This window comes from Camellia sinensis, unplaced genomic scaffold, assembly GCF_055761805.1.
Source record: "Camellia sinensis isolate YWXY unplaced genomic scaffold, ASM5576180v1 Unanchor11, whole genome shotgun sequence".
NCBI lineage: Eukaryota > Viridiplantae > Streptophyta > Magnoliopsida > Ericales > Theaceae > Camellia > Camellia sinensis.
Genome location: NW_028128989.1, coordinates 6,611,025 through 6,625,382, shown reverse-complemented (window position 1 = coordinate 6,625,382; position 14,358 = coordinate 6,611,025). Strand labels below are relative to the sequence as shown.

Sequence of the window (14,358 nt, the reverse complement as noted above, 5' to 3'; positions counted from 1 at the left end):
GAGCCTAAGCAACCTCAAGACCGGTGGCGAGTTCTCCTCGACTCAACAAGAGGGTGATGTCAACACCCTACTAGCTATGTCCTATGATTTAGGTCCTCGGGAAGGTTGCATCATAGGAGTTGCAACTATAGGTATGATCTTGAGAGGCTTATCATATATGCAAAGTGTAAGGTCAACGTCCCTTTCTCTAAGCTAGGTCAAGGGGGAGCTGTCACTGCAAGCCTGCAAGGAAACAGCTACATGACCTTGACAATCCTGAGGTCTTAGCCTCCAATCCACAATCCTCCAATGTTCCCAAGCAGTAGTGCCTAGGTCCTGCTCCCAACCTAAGCAGCCAAGGGGGTTAGTGCATGGGTAAGCCAAGGGCACATCCTGAGCAGCTAAGTAAACATAGGTGAGCCAAGAGTCCAACTATGTTGTTATGGAGCTGGGGTGAGTGGGTAGAGAATATATTTCTTGAGTTATGAAGGGCCATGGAGAGCTCTAGGTGAGCCAGCTCTATCAAGGTGAGTTGTGGTCCTGTTTTCACACTTGGTGGTGTGCATGCTCCCGCTTAGGCTAGGCATGTGATGGTGATGATGTGATGCCCGCAGGGCTCACCACGTGCCAAGCACATATAGATACCCACACTGATCATACCTTGGACCAAGTCCATTAGTTGAATCAAGAATATATTGCATAAAGGAGCACCAAATAAAATGACAATAGAGAATTACCGAGTCCTTGCTACCCAAATGCTAACACCTAAACGATGTTTAGTTGAGACAAGCAGGAAAAGCAGTTTGACTAAAAAGCAAGAGAACTATGAGGCAATCCTAAATGATTATTGAATATCATTGTAGATCAGTATATGAGCACCATCTTTATAAAAGAAGCACAACACCACCAAAAATCAAATGCCAAATTAGCAGACAAAGGTAGAAAATATAAAGCAAGCCACCAAAGTTACTAATATTATGCGATTTTCAAAATCAGAAATTTCACCAAAAACATCCAAACATTAAACCAAAAAAAGAAAGAACAATAAACATAAACCAAATAAAATGTTGCCAACTTATTCACATAGTGAGATAAGTGCACCTCTTCAGACCCTTGGATTCGCTCCATCTCCATTTGACAAAGAATGATTTTCTTTTTCTTCACGATGCATGTTTCAATTGACTGCAATAGTTGCCTTTCCAGAACCTTAATCTCTGTTTCTTCAATTTCTCTTCCATATTATAAAGATAAAAATGTTGGTGTAAGAATCACATAATAATGAAAAGAAAGAAAATGAACAATTTATTATTATACATCTTTTTCATGCTTTTATGCTTATCATAAAAGAAATCTTCTTTTGTTATTTAGCCATTGGTTCCAAAAAAGCATAGCCATTATACTATAGTCAAGTTGATATGGAACTAACAAGAAGAAACTGTTAATTGACAAATTTAACTTGTCCAATGATTATTATGAGTCTTTTAAATGACCCTACTTCCGTTTTTTATATTTAGGTCCGTTAGAGAAGTGTGATAAAACTTGTAGCATTCTGAGGTTCCTATGTTAGGTATTAATATTTTACAGGATATTTATAAGTTTTTAGGATTTTATTATGCCTATAGCCTATATACAAAGCTTATGGGTGCAAAACGAATTTTAGCTTCATAAGATGAATAAAAGTATTAATAAATATTTAGAAGAGCTCAATCTCTCACTCACCTCTCGTCTTGTTTCTTTACTCTATTTCTCCTATCTCGTCTGTTATTCTTGCGTACCCTTCTTTATAGGGACTTCCCCTCAGGTTTCTGAAATTGCACTGCACTTCCTTCAGGTTTATTAATAGATAACAATTTTCCCCTTTCATGCAATCATTGTCATTAATGGTGACAGACATGTTAAAGTGACCAATTTGACTTCATAAAAATACTAATTTTAACCTTCTTGAATTCACAGAACACTCAAATGCTTTATTTGCCCTTGTGCAAGTAAAGCGTCACATTTTCATAGAATTTAAAAAATTGAACAAGTCTATGTAAACTTTGCATCTACAAACATTGTATAATTGCATAAGACTAACCATTTTAGTTCAAAGGCTAAATTTTATTTATTTATTTATTTATTTGATTGGCACTGGGATGTCCAGATCAAAACCCGACTAATTCCCAGGGTGCAAAAGTCCTTTTTTTGGATAAATAAGGTTTACTATTTTAAAACATTACTATTATATATTATGAATCCATTGTCATTATACATTACTTTTTAAAACTGGGCACTTTAGTTTAATCAAACAAGTGCTTGTGCTTGCGTTTGCATTTTGGACTTTGCACCTAAGCTCTAGGAGACCTTTGTCCTTAAGTGCGCCTAACGCTTTCACCAACACTGATCATAAGCAGTAAAGCAGAAAAATGAAACGCCACGGAGCAAAGCACTGCTTTAACTACTTTGCATGGACAACCTGTGTCTCATTCTTACCTAATGAAGAGAGAGAGATAACTGTATGGCAAATTTACAGCTCCAAAACCAGATAGGACAGCCATTACAGTCACGCCAATAACCCCAATTCTGCTGACCAATTGAGGCATGGTGAAAAAACCTGAGAATTTAAATGATGAGAAAGGAAACAACTTGAGACTAGAAAAGTATAAAGTCATTTTTTGTAAACCAATTACTCAAAACAACTGTGTGATTAAAAACTGAATAAACAGATTGATATATAGCAAAACATGTGTAAAATAACAAATTTGACAAGCCAATATAATATGAATGGTACACAGGCAGGCATGCATACCATGTAGAGAGGCATTGAAGCAACTGTCTAGGTCAACTAGAAGATTATTTCATAATTGAATTCCTTAAAGAATGGAGCCTCTGGAGTAGTACAAATGCAAGGAGTAGGAGACCAAAGGGACACTTCTTTGTATGTGTGGAAAGAGAGATAACCAAGAAAAAATAAATAAATTCAAACCTTTATCCAGTGAAGGCATAGGAAAGTGAATGCCCATGCGCCAAAAAGCGTAGAGAAATGCCAACAAGAATAAGATGGCGCTAAGTGTAGCCCGCTCCTTCCTCACACCTGCGACGAAAGTTCAAGACTTAGAGAATAATATTTCCATTACTTACAAATTACGAGCTTGGTATAACATAATCTATCTACAAGCAAAATGGCAGAAGTTCCCCTGAATGAAACTAAATCTTGAAAATACAAACAAAAGAAACAGAAAAGAAATTTTTTTTTTTTGAGAATTAGAATAAGCATGCAACTTACCATTGTTGCAAAGCATCAAGTAACAGTGATAATAAGGCAACATGAAAACCAGTAACATTATCAAGCAGAACAAATCCAGCTTCCAGTTCATCCATCTTGCCCTACAGTCAACAAGGAATACAGTGCCCTCAGATCAATTACATGCTGTATAAAGTGGCCAATGAATCCATATACCTTGACTACAAAATTAGAATTGCAGTAACCACACCAACCACTTTTATGGTTATCCAGTCCCCAATAATTCACTAAGCCTTAACCGTGCAAGTGAAGACATTGAAGTTGCATATATTACTCTAATTAACCTAAGATGAATAATTGTAGGTTTGGGTGTCTAGACCACCCTTGCTACGTGGCGACTCGGTGAGCACCATGGATGCCACGTCACCACCACTTAGCATTATCAATTCCATGTGGCAGTCCCTCCAAGGCACCACAATATCCCCAAGCAGACTAGTTGGGATATATGCCTAGCGCTCAGTGCCCTAGCCACAAGTCTAAGCACCAAGAGAATGAATCTACGTATGAAAAGCTTCGAGGCATGGCCCACAAAATACTCCGCTAAGCCAAACTACCCTGCCCAGCCATAGCCCATTCATCAGAGCCGTGGCTCATTTAAATGATCTCTCGCCTGACCATGGCCCCTCATACCTCATTCCCATAGGATATGTCAAGTTGTAGTAACTAGGAGCACCATTTGACCTTGTATCTATCTACCCTATGCACTCACCCCCTTACTTGGGACTACTATCATTATTACTATAATTGTCACATTCCATCCTTAGACTGGGAGCAAAGGCCCGCCAAGGTTGCTTGGATCACTCCCCCTTAAAAGAGTAGTCCCTCCTTGACTAGTATTAGAAAGAAAAGGGATATTAAGCCAACATTTGACACCTAAAAAGAAGTATCATACCTAGCACCTACATCATGTTGTACACAGCCCACTTTGACCGATCTTACGGCTTTGGCACCCCCAGGTGTTTTCCAATGATAAAAGTGTTACATACCCAGTGTGATGGTGCTCATGAACTTCGAATAAACCTTCTAGATTAGCCTCTCAAAATAAACCCGAATTTCCAAAAATTTTTTTGCCCTAACTAAAACAATGTTTTCAAAAAGGAAAGTGAGGTGATTGCTCATGCATTCGACCAATTTTTAATTGTTGTTTTCAATAAAAGATGTCCAAAATTAAGTATTTTTCAATAAAAGGGCAGTTAGAAGTCAATTTAGTGCATAAGTAAACAAAATCACTTAAACACAAGCGTTGCAACCAAATTGAAATGGGGCGTACATGCCAAAAACATGAGGTCACACATTTTTGGACAAACCGCAATCGGGTTCGTGATTGCCCAAAAAAGGTGGGCCCACAGGTCCCAAGTTGTGGCCGCAAGTTTTTACCTATACACATGCAAACCAAGTTTTGCGAGATTTTGTTTCTCATTCCAGTTATGGCGATGCGATATACAGACTTTGGTGTGTAGATACAAGGTGTGGCTTGCACACCAAGTGTGTAATACTTGCCCCCTAAGCAACCCTTGCAAATATATATCCCCCCTACCCCTCAAACAAAAGGAGAGAAGACACAACCCTGAATTTTGCTTCACCAAACACTCCCCCCTACACTTAGCTTCGAAATTTACCCTAAACCTCAAGGTTAGAAACTATTCCTGAGCCATCAAAGCACATTCATTGGAAAGTGGAGGCAGTAGGGTTCAAATACTAGAGGTGAACACCTGTGGGCTCTCACTTTTCAACTCGTTTGCACGTTTTCTTCGATTTTCCTTACAAACTAGAGGTTAGTCCTCTTTTACCAACGGTTTCTTTCACTATGATTTTCATCTTTGATATTGGTTAGATAGGATTCATCGCATGACTCATATTTTTAGTGTAGTTTTTCGACACTTTTCTTGCGTATCCCTGTTATACTTTTGCCTCGCATCTTTATATTAGGAATAATAACATGGTTTCAATGCATTTAGGCCCAAATTAGCCAATGTATATACATGTTTAAATCTGTCCTTGAGTCATTTCTTTGATTTATACATGCTGTAGACATCAAAATTTTGAGATGGTTCAATTACCGTCCAATTGTTTATGACAAGTCAACTTTTTTTGATTGGTCATAATCAAAATGGTCAAAATCTTCAAAGCAATGTAAATCCCACCAAAATCTTAGAATTTAGCCCATTTAAATTATGGGTTTATACCTAGAGCAAATGGCCAACCCGTTTTGATAGTTGGATCAAGTGATTACGTTGACCCTTAGTTGCACAAAACGGGAGTGGGAGCAGGAGAGCGTGGCCACTTAGAAGAGTCGTAGGTTAGGAGCGCTTATGTGTTATTTTTATTGATAATATTTTAAATTTATCTATATAACTTTTTTATTTTTAATTGACATATATAATATATTTTTTTGGGGCTTTATTCAAATATATTAAAGTTCTTTATTTTATTTATTTTTATATTTTTTATATAATATATTTGTTTTTTAATGGGCTTTGATTGTAATATAATTAGTATTCAATATATTTGGGGAACTTACTAACAAGTCTCATCCACAAAATTCAAAATCCATGTAGTCCCAAAACAAAATACTTGCACCAAATAGTCCTATATATTTATTGTTAAAAAAAAATCTTTTTTTAAACGCTCCTACATCTCGTTAGACGGTCATCGGAGACTCACCGGAATATTCAACATCACCGAGAAGTCGTTGGAACATCATCAGAAATTCGCTAGAGTATCACCGGAATGTTTTGAACGTCACCAGAAGTCGTCGGAATGTCTAGAATATTCGCTAGACGTCAAAAATATCGCCGGAGACTTACCGCAATGTCTAGAATATTGCCGAAAAAAGAAGAATAAGCTGAGAAACTAGAGTGAACAAATATGTTATGAAACTACAAAATTTTACAGTTCTAAAGAAAGTTATGAAACTGCAAAATTTTATAATTCTAAAGAATGATTCAATTCAGCACCAAAAAAATTGAATTGTAAAATTTTACAGTTTTCACTGCATGTAATTAAAACTCGAAAACAACTTATTCAGAATTTGAAAATTTTCTCCATTATAACAAAAAAATAGAAGTATATAGTACAAAAAAAGTATTAAAACTGAGAAATCAAAGGAAAGAGACAAATATAAAGAGATGCTTGTACTCCAATAACTATTTTTTGGTTTAGAACTAGTCGGATCTAACGTAGATCTACTCAGATCTAATCTACATCAGATTTGAGTAGATCTGATCTACATTAGATCTGAGTATATCTACTCATCTTCTTCGTCAGAAACTCATCTCTTTCTCCGTTGGTGAGCACAAAGTAAGGAGTTTGTGCTATGTAGTTGCCCGTGAACCCCAATCAATGGTGGTCGCCGATCGCTGGTGACTGTAGATTAGAAAGAGAAAGGAAAAAAAAAGAAAGGCGTGGTCGTGATCGGGGTCATGGTCGTGGTCATCACCAATATCAGAGAGAGAGATACAGAGAAGAAGTAAGGTGCAAGGAAATAGGAGAAGATAAATGGATATAGGGCTGTTAGGTCTATCTTGGGATTAAATAGAATACACACTTTTCAAAAAGAACTTGTGCGTAATTTGCCCAATATTTTTTGAAGCTGTAAGCTGACCAATTATAGGCCCAATGAAGCCCATTGAACTTCTTAACTGAAGCTTATGATCATATGCTAGGTTAAAATAAAATATATATATAAAAAGAAAGAAAGATAGATACAGCAAATAAGTGGGGCAGTTGTGCCGTCTTCTCTGTCTTTGAAGACTGGGCTGATTTGTTTCTTCGACTTCTCTCTCGGTCTGTTTTGCTTCATCTTTTTTTGAAAGGTGTGCCATCATTCTTCTCCTTCTCCTTCTAGCCCATATATGATTTTGAACATATTCTTTTCTCTTTTTTTTCCTTCTATCAGATCCATATCTTTAGATCTATGCCCAAAAATGCTTTAGATTTTTTTTATTGCTTCGGGAGTTGTTTGATTTTCATCACCAATCCCATCTTGGATAGAATCGCGTTTCTCTCCCAAAAGAAACGTGACGTGATCTGGATGCACGATTCTTGCAACTAAGGGTTGACCCAAGGATGCGGGTACAATAGGGAAACTTGTCAAAATCCTCTAAAAAATGAGAAATGGGAGAATTCGAATGCAAATTAATCTCCATTATAATGAGAGACAAATTTTCTATTATTTTGGAAATTAAAATCAATAAAATATTAATTGAAGGGGGTTTCCAAAATTAACACCCCATCCTTCGAGCCTATAAATAGAGGCTCTCATTCATTGAAAAAAGGGAGGACCTTTGGCTAAAAACTCTTTAGAAACTCTTAAACACTTTTCACAAGCCTTCAAGCATTCAAGCATCTTTGCAAGAAGCATAGAAGATCACTAAGCACATCGACAACGTGCCACATCTCCTACATGTTCAAGCATCAAGCCCGCCAAGAGATTGATTCGTTGTTTGTTCAAGATCAAGTCGTTCAAGCCCTCAATCAAGATTCTCTGCATAAAGACTTGAAGAAATTCGTCAACTCATTCGGTTCAACAACAAGCTTCTATAACTGTTGGATTGCAACAATACTAGGAGACTAAATCAGAGGATTACCATTGTAACTGGTGTAACCCACAGAGAATTGTATCCATTTTATTTAAATTAATAAAATCAATTATTTGTGCATTTATTTCTTATCTTCATTACATGATACGAAACTTGTGTATACACATGAAAAGTTGAATTTTTATTTACAAACAGGGCCTCTAGGATTGTATAGCATGTATTTGCACTCATAGTAGCATCTAGGATCATGCATATCATGTAGTAACTCTTTTTTGTGGCATTTGGTGCTATGAAATTCAAGTAGCTTACTGTCTTTATCACATTATTTGAGTGTGCATAGTTTTCATCAACATGCACCCGTGATTTACTTGCCATAGGTTCTTATTTGTGATGTTTTCAGGGTTGGAAATTTATATTACCTTAGTTGAGGTGCTTCTATTCTGTTTGTTTTTTGGAAAAATTTCATTTTTCAAAACCTTTTAATTTTGGAAAGTTTCCATTTTGGAAAACGTCCCATTTTTGGAAAGTTTCCTACTATGGATTCAAAAGAGAGAAATTTTGTAAACATGGAAGCATCTCAAAGGAGGTAATAGAACTTTTACCCTACAATTCACACAGATGATAGGTTAGTTTAAAGGAAATATGTGAATTGAATGTGTGGAATTGAATAAGAAAAAAATTTCTAAAAAGAAACTAGCATTGTTGTCAAAATCGTACAATACATAATATGTATCCTATAGTATGTGAAAAGATACATATTGTGGACTCGTATCATTGGTAACTTGAATCGTGAGATATGTTTCCGTATCGTATCGCGATTCAACTCATATCGCACGATTAATTAATTTTTACATTCTTCTTCACCTTTGGCCTCATTAGCTACTTTTCTCGCTATTAATCACCACAGCTGACACTTATTGAATAGTCATGAACTTATCTCTACTACTTTAAAAAGGCAGAAGCGCCTAATATGTTTTCTACCCTTTTAATTCCATTAGCATTTTGTAAAATTTTAGATGAAACCTATTCAATTACAACCATCACACCCCTTGGAATTCTTGTAACCGTCCACTAAAAAATATAGATATAGAGACGCTTTCTTGCTTTTAAATTTACCAGGCTGCTAATACAAATAGAAAGCACCCATAGGTTAAAAAATCTTGTCTCTTTATCATCTGCCACTTCGTAATTGTATTCAAGCACTTCCAACGCAGTGCCTTTCCAGGTATGTCATTTTCTTTATGCCAAATAGTAAAGACATGCATAGAATTGGTGCATAAAAAATACTCAAAAAAATAATATATTGTTCATATTCAACTTATGTAATGATAATTTACACTTGGAATGAATCTTAATAACACAATGAATTTTCTTATAATTGAGGATTTACATTTAGAATGAATCTCAACCACGCACTAAATTTTTTTGATATATATTTATGTGTAAAAGTTGTGTGTTTGTAGGTTTGCTATATGCCAAATACTTACCTTCTACATGTGTTTCTTGATTCCTTCACGAATGTCATAGGTTTATTATTCAATGCATCATCATTTACCCAAGTTTATCAACCATGCCTTGCAAGAGGTGAGAGAGAGAGAGGGTTTTCTAATAATAGACATTCACATTCAGAGAGAGGAAACTTTTAAGAGCAATAGACCAAAGGTGTTTGATTATAAATAGTTTTCCATGTTACGTGTACACCAACAGGGTAGGATCCGTTTGATTAGAAAGAAATAAATGACAGAAAATAAAAATGGTAGAGACTGAAATGAAAGAAAAGAAAAGGAAAAACTATATATTTTCGTAAATGAATTTGATTCGGATGAAAATTTTACAAGAAAACAAGAATTCTATTTACAAGTAACTACTTTATAACAAATTTAAATTTTCTTGTATTTTTTGCAAGAAACTAGAAGCTTTGTTACCATCCTATCATGAGTTTTAGAAGAAAATTAAATTTCTTGCAACTTCCATCCAAGAATAAAGTTAAGAGTGGCCATGACCCCCTCCTAAACTTTTTGAAATTATCAATTATAATCCCATATCTTATAAATAATTTTTATATTATATATAAAATGATCACTAATTTTTTGAAAAATTATTCTATTAGTTCTTTATATTGCATAAGTATTTTTATAATGAGTATTAGATGATTCCAAATTATTTAATATAATAGATATAATCCTATTGATTTCATTATTAGTATATGTTACAATTTTCCTTTTGCTATACTTATTTTGGCCCCTCCTAAAATAATTTCTGGCTTTGTCCCTGCTTCCATCCCTTCAAACTTTTTATAGTAAACAAACTCAGAAAATAATTATTATTTTTTATTTTTCCCACTTTCTATCATTTTTATTCTAACTAAACTTAGCCTTTAAAAATTGAAGATAAATTATTTACAGCACGTGCCCTATAGTATTATAAAAAAATCTCATATAAAGAATATCCAAAATTCAAAGAAACTACTATCATGAGTCTAATTTGATTGAATTTATATATATCTAATTGACCAATTTGGTCATTGGTTATTTGATTTAGTAATTTATTTTTGTAATATATTTATAAATTACATGAAAATACTTATTTCTTATATATATTTATATATGCTAACAGTGTTTTAAAAAGCTCTAGGCGCATCGGGGCGCCAAGGTCACCTAGAGCCTAAGCGCCGAGGCGCGAGGCGAGGCGCGCGCCTCACCAAAGTGAGGCGCAAGTTATAGAAGTTAAGCAAAATATCAATATAATATATAGCACAATTTTCAACATAAGCAAAAATTTATAGAATTCCAAAACGAACAAAACAATATTCAACATTCCAAAAATCATGAAAGTAACATCAAACAACAAACATAAGAACTTAATAATCCACAAAGTTGAAAACAACTAAACATCTAGTGACTAGTCCCATGGATGCATTGTCTAAGAACTTAATAATAAGCGTCATCTCCATCATCTCCTTCGTCATCATTGGATTTATATCCCTCCACATCCTCCTCTTCTTCCTCATCTGAATCTACATCTTCCCATTCCTCTTCCTCATCTACAAGTCGACGTGAGCTTGAACCAATTGGAGTTGTCCTAGTTGTGGTTGATCTAGTTCTTTGGCTACTTTCCTCAACTCCAGCAGCTACAGCAACATCATCCCACCCCAAAGAATCATCATCATCATCATCAAACACAAGCTCATTCTCCATTCTCCCAATCAGCCATTCATTGCTTTCATCAATATCTTTCAAAGAGATAGGATCAAATTTGCCACGTGAAATGTATCGACGTTTCAATGCTCTATTATACTTGACAAACACCAAATCATTGAGACGTTTTTGAGCTAGCCTATTTCTTTTTTTGCTGTGAAGCTGCAACAATAAATAAAAAAATATTTAAATTCATATGTAACTAAAAAAATTTGGAAGAAAATTTTAGAGTCCTCCAAATTTGACAACGGATACTCACATGTTCAAACACGCTCCAATTCCGCTCACAACCAGATGAACTACAAGTAAGACTAAGAACTTTGATGGCAAATTGTTGCAACTCAGGAGCATCATGACCATAAGAACTCCACCAATAAGCTGTAAATGATTATTGGTTAACACTTCACAAATAATTAAACTTTAAGGAATTGACTACTAACTTAATTTTGTGGATGAACATAGATCACCTGGTACCCTTGTAGTTCTTTGTCTAATTGCCACAGGTATTCCAAAAAGTCCTTCAGCATTTTCATATTTTTTCAAGTCTGTAGTAACTTTATCTTGGACCTCTAATGTTGGGATCAACCTTGATATACATTGATATAGGCCTGATACGATTTCTTTGTCCTTTGCAGCCCTTGGATCTTTGTAAAAAAATTCTGGATTTAAATAAAACCCAGCTGCATGTAAAGGGCGATGCAATTGAACATTCCACCTTTGGTCAATGATTTGAAACACATCTTTGTACTTCTCTTCATTTCCATTGAAGCTATTTACAATAGCTTTCTTAGCCCTATCCATAGCCTCGTAAATGTAACCCATTGGAGGCTTTTCTTCACCATCAACCTTTCTTAGTACATGAACAAGAGGACATGAAAATTGGAGGGCAAGGTGACAATGGTTCCAAAATGAAGGGATTAGTAGTATTTGAGCTGTCTTCTTACCCTGTGGCTCCTTCGCCCATTTGCTTTTGGTCCACTCCTTTGAAGTGAACATCTTTCTCAAATTGTTCCTTTGTTGATAAACCCTTTGTAAAGTTAAGAAGGCCATTGCAAACCTAGTTTTGGCAGGCTTAACTAACTCCTTCAATTGAGTAAAATGCCTCATCATATTCAACAAAGATGGTCGGTTATAAATGTAACCATGTATCCCAATTGCCCTTTCAAATGTCTTTTTAAAATTGGGTAATTTGAAGATATCTTCCAACATCAAATCCAAACAATGGGCTGCACAAGGCGTCCAATACAAGTGGGGTCTCTTTGCCTCCAAAAACTTCCCTATTAGAAGTAACAACCAAAACACAAAATTAATGATATGAAACAAAATGATTTATGTTGCAAACTATTAACATAATAAGTTTTTCTAAAGATTTTTACCTGCCAACACATTTGCTGCCGCACTATCCATGACGACTTGGATCACATTAGCTTCTCCAATTTTCTCCACAAACTTATCAAGCAAATTAAACATCTTATTTCCATCCTTTGAGTAACTAGATGCATCAATGGATTCAATAAACATGGTGCCTCTTGGACAATTCACTAAGAAATTAAGCAAAGTCCTATTTCTCTTATCTGTCCAACCATCGCACATTATAGAACATCCATACTTTGGCTAATCGTCTCTATGTTCCTTCATCAATTTGTTAACATGATCCACTCCTTTTTTGAGGTAAGGAACTCGTATCATGTGGTAAGTTGGTGGTTTCAGACCAGGACCAAATTGCCCGATAGCTTCAATCATTGGCCCAAAACTGTCATAATTCACTGCATTGAAAGGAATCCCTGAGTCATACATCCATCTTGCAATTCTAACATACGCCCGTTGCATTAACTCTTTCCTATAGGGATCATTTTCATCAATTTTACTTTGCTTCCCCTTGCCTTTTTGTTTTTGTGCCACCACATCTGGATCAGGTGTGAAAAAACAATCCATAGGCCCTATCTTCCTAGGCCTTTTAAGTTTGGATTGAACAGAACCAAAGCTGGTTCTTTGAGTAGAACCTTGAGTAGGAATGGACTTTTTACCATGCCGAGGGAGTTCTACAAGATCATCCTCATCATCAAAATCTTCTTCATCAACCATATCATCAAAATCAGGCATCAAGTTGATTTGCTCCTTAACTTGCTTTTTTTTAGCCATAAACTCAGAAATCTCATCTCTAACCTCAGTTGGGCATCTAACACATTTAGTCACATTCCTATACCCTCCAACAAGATGTTGCTTAACTCGACAGACACCCCCATTCATCTCTTTTCCATAAAAATTGCATTTGAACTTACTTAAGTTTCCGAGATTTACCACCGTTGAATACTTCCATGCTGGATCTTTCCTTCCACTTTCAGCACTCGACATTTGACTCATCAAGTTACTGGGTTTTTTTTTTTTTTACAGGACAAGAAAAGGCAAGAAAAAAACAGAGACCAGAGAAGAGAAGAATGAAAAAATGAAGAAGAAAGAATAAAAAAAAAAAAATTTGAATCAGATACCAGTGAAAAGGAGAAGACAGATGAAAGAAGAGGAGAAGAAAAAATGAAAAACAGAGAAGAAGAAGAAGAAGAAGAAGAAGAAGAAGAAACGAAAAACAGAGAGAAGAGATGAGAGAAGAAGAACGAAAAACAGAGACGAAGAAGAAGAAGAAACGAAAGAGATGAACTTGAAGCTCACGTCGATGTCGAAACAAAATTTTGGTCACAACCTGAAGCTGAAGCTCACGTCGATGTCGAACCTGAGTCGATGTCGAACCTGAAGCTCACGTCTTCGTCGATTCGAAATTTTGGTCGTAACAAGTTTAGGGCTTTGTCGATCGAAGAGGCTCACCAACAGATTTGTATAAGAATTTTAATCTTATGTGGCTAGTACACAAACAGCTCAGTCCTAGCCGAAGCGCATGAAGTGTGCGCTTTGAGCCTCAGAGAAAGGCGCGCGCCTCAGCACTTTACGTGCACTTCTCGCAATGTGCCTCGCTTCGTCTGCTTCGAGCCCTAGCCCTGCGCCGCGCCTCGCCTCGCCTAGCACCTAGGCGAGCTTTTTAAAACACTGTATGTTAATGTATCTTATGGTATACGATACATGATACATCAAAGTAATATAACGATACACTATACGTATCACAATTTGACAACACTGGGAACTAGTAGAGGCCAATTGTTTGAATTGGGCAAGAATGAATGACCTTCTCTTCTCATATGTAAACTTTGAGCCAAATTTTCTGATGATAATGGATCAATGGCCAAAAGTGAACGGGGTTCATTTTTCCATAAAATTAGGTGGCGACTCCTCTTTTTGTGAATCGATCTATATTTGGCAAACCGTGGGCTATTTGGATTTGGTCATTTGGATTTCCATAATCCCTCGA

At 35.9% G+C, this 14,358-nt stretch overlaps 2 protein-coding genes across 16 annotated transcripts in view; both read right to left on the bottom strand.

Moving 5' to 3' along the window:
- Positions 1-14,358, bottom strand: part of LOC145788628 (GPCR-type G protein 1-like) — a 71,025-nt gene that overhangs the window by 47,209 nt on the left and 9,458 nt on the right. For 14 of the 15 annotated variants that reach the window (XR_014357860.1, XR_014357854.1, XR_014357855.1 and 11 more), the window contains exons 2-5: positions 3,245-3,345; positions 2,945-3,052; positions 2,452-2,572; positions 1,081-1,210 (exon numbers count right to left, since the gene is read on the bottom strand). Coding sequence is in view for 7 of the 15 variants with exons in the window: in XM_082911352.1 (XP_082767478.1) it covers positions 1,081-1,210; positions 2,452-2,572; positions 2,945-3,052; positions 3,245-3,345 (460 nt within the window). In the remaining 8 variants the exon portion in view is untranslated. Of the gene's footprint in view, positions 1-1,080; positions 1,211-2,451; positions 2,573-2,944; positions 3,053-3,244; positions 3,346-5,926; positions 6,078-14,358 lie in introns of all 15 variants that reach the window. The other variant, XM_082911355.1, reaches the window with a different exon arrangement.
- LOC145814513 (uncharacterized) lies at positions 10,563-12,595 on the bottom strand. Its single transcript, XM_082911347.1, has 4 exons — positions 12,377-12,595; positions 11,468-12,277; positions 11,260-11,378; positions 10,563-11,162 (listed from the first exon to the last, which is right to left on the bottom strand). The coding sequence occupies exons 1-4, from the start codon at positions 12,591-12,593 to the stop codon at positions 10,734-10,736; spliced, it is 1,575 nt and encodes a 524-aa protein (XP_082767473.1). The 5' UTR covers positions 12,594-12,595; the 3' UTR covers positions 10,563-10,733.

Coding starts and splice junctions, on each gene's coding strand:
- LOC145814513 (XM_082911347.1), bottom strand. CDS start 12,593: ATGTGCGATGGTTGGACAGATAAGAGAAATAGGACTTTGCTTAATTTC. Junction 11,379..11,467: donor AAGAACTACAAGGGTACCAG/GTGATCTATGTT, acceptor AATCATTTACAG/CTTATTGGTGGAGTTCTTAT. Junction 11,163..11,259: donor ATTGGAGCGTGTTTGAACAT/GTGAGTATCCGT, acceptor TTATTGTTGCAG/CTTCACAGCAAAAAAAGAAA.